The 900-nt window shown below is 77.1% G+C and overlaps 1 protein-coding gene across 3 annotated transcripts in view; it reads left to right on the top strand.

The window, feature by feature from the left end:
- The first annotated feature begins 252 nt into the window (after positions 1–252).
- Kndc1 (kinase non-catalytic C-lobe domain containing 1) overlaps positions 253–900 on the top strand; it is a 52329-nt gene continuing 51681 nt past the window's right edge. For all 3 annotated transcript variants that reach the window (XM_090345572.1, XM_090345571.1, XM_090345570.1), the window contains exon 1: positions 253–427. In XM_090345572.1, coding sequence (XP_090201698.1) covers positions 341–427 — 87 coding nt within the window. In that variant the 5' untranslated portion in view covers positions 253–340. The remainder of the gene's footprint in view (positions 428–900) is intronic.

Genomic DNA, 900 nt, shown 5'->3' with positions numbered 1-900 from the left:
GGCTCCGCGCCCGGCTCCGCGCCCACTCTGGCCCGGGGAGCGCGCGCCTGGCACGCAGGCGGGCAGCCCCAGCGCCACCCCGGCCCCGCCCCGGGCGTCTTGCGCCGCCGCGGCTAGCGACACTGCGGCAGCGGCGGGCGCGTTGCCATGGCGGCGGGGCCCGCGTAGCCGCGGCGCCGGTGCGGCCCGGGGAGCGCGCGGGCGGCGGCTGGGGGGAGGCCCGGGAGGAGACCCGGACCCGGAGGGGCGCGGCGGGACGCGGCGGGGACGCGGCGGGGACGCGGCGCGCGGCCCGAGCCCCGCTGGCTGCGCAGGCCCTGGCGGAGCGCAGGACGCGGCCATGGAGCCCGCCGCGGGCTTCCGCGAGGACGCCAAGGACCTGGACTTCTACGACTTCGAGCCACTCCCCACCCTGCCGGAGGACGAGGTGAGCCCCGGGCCGCGCGGCCCCCAGGGACCCCAGGGACCCCAGCCGCCCTCCCCGCGGCCGGACCGCCCGGGGCCGACCCCAGACCGCTGCTTCGCACCCGGGCAGCGGCGGTGGGGACGCGGCCAGGGGACGCGGCCACCGCCCGTGCCCCAGGGGGCTGTGCTGCGGTCTCCACCCCCCCCCCGTCTGGTCCAGAGTCCTCTCCCCGCCCCCCCGCAGCCAAGGTAGGGCCCCCTTTGCCCCGCTGTCTGTGGGTTGGGACCAGATGTATGAACCCCACAGCCTTGGAGGAGCCCTGGCAGTTTCCTGAGGGGTCAGCGGCCCAGGGCAGCCGGAGCCTCAAGTCAGGCTCCAGGGTCTCCAGGGGGACTCCACTTCCTATCTGTCACCTAAGGTTATCAGGGCCCCGGTGCCTGAGACCCTCCAGGAACCCTCAGGGGCAAAATAGTGAGCACAGCTCAGCCCCAGCT

The sequence above is a fragment of the Megascapheus bottae genome, chromosome 15 (assembly GCF_031878675.1).
Source record: "Megascapheus bottae isolate mThoBot1 chromosome 15, mThoBot2.hap1, whole genome shotgun sequence".
Lineage (NCBI taxonomy): Eukaryota > Metazoa > Chordata > Mammalia > Rodentia > Geomyidae > Megascapheus > Megascapheus bottae.
The sequence above is the reverse complement of the archived record's forward strand: the minus strand, read 5'-3'. Positions and strand labels throughout refer to the sequence as shown.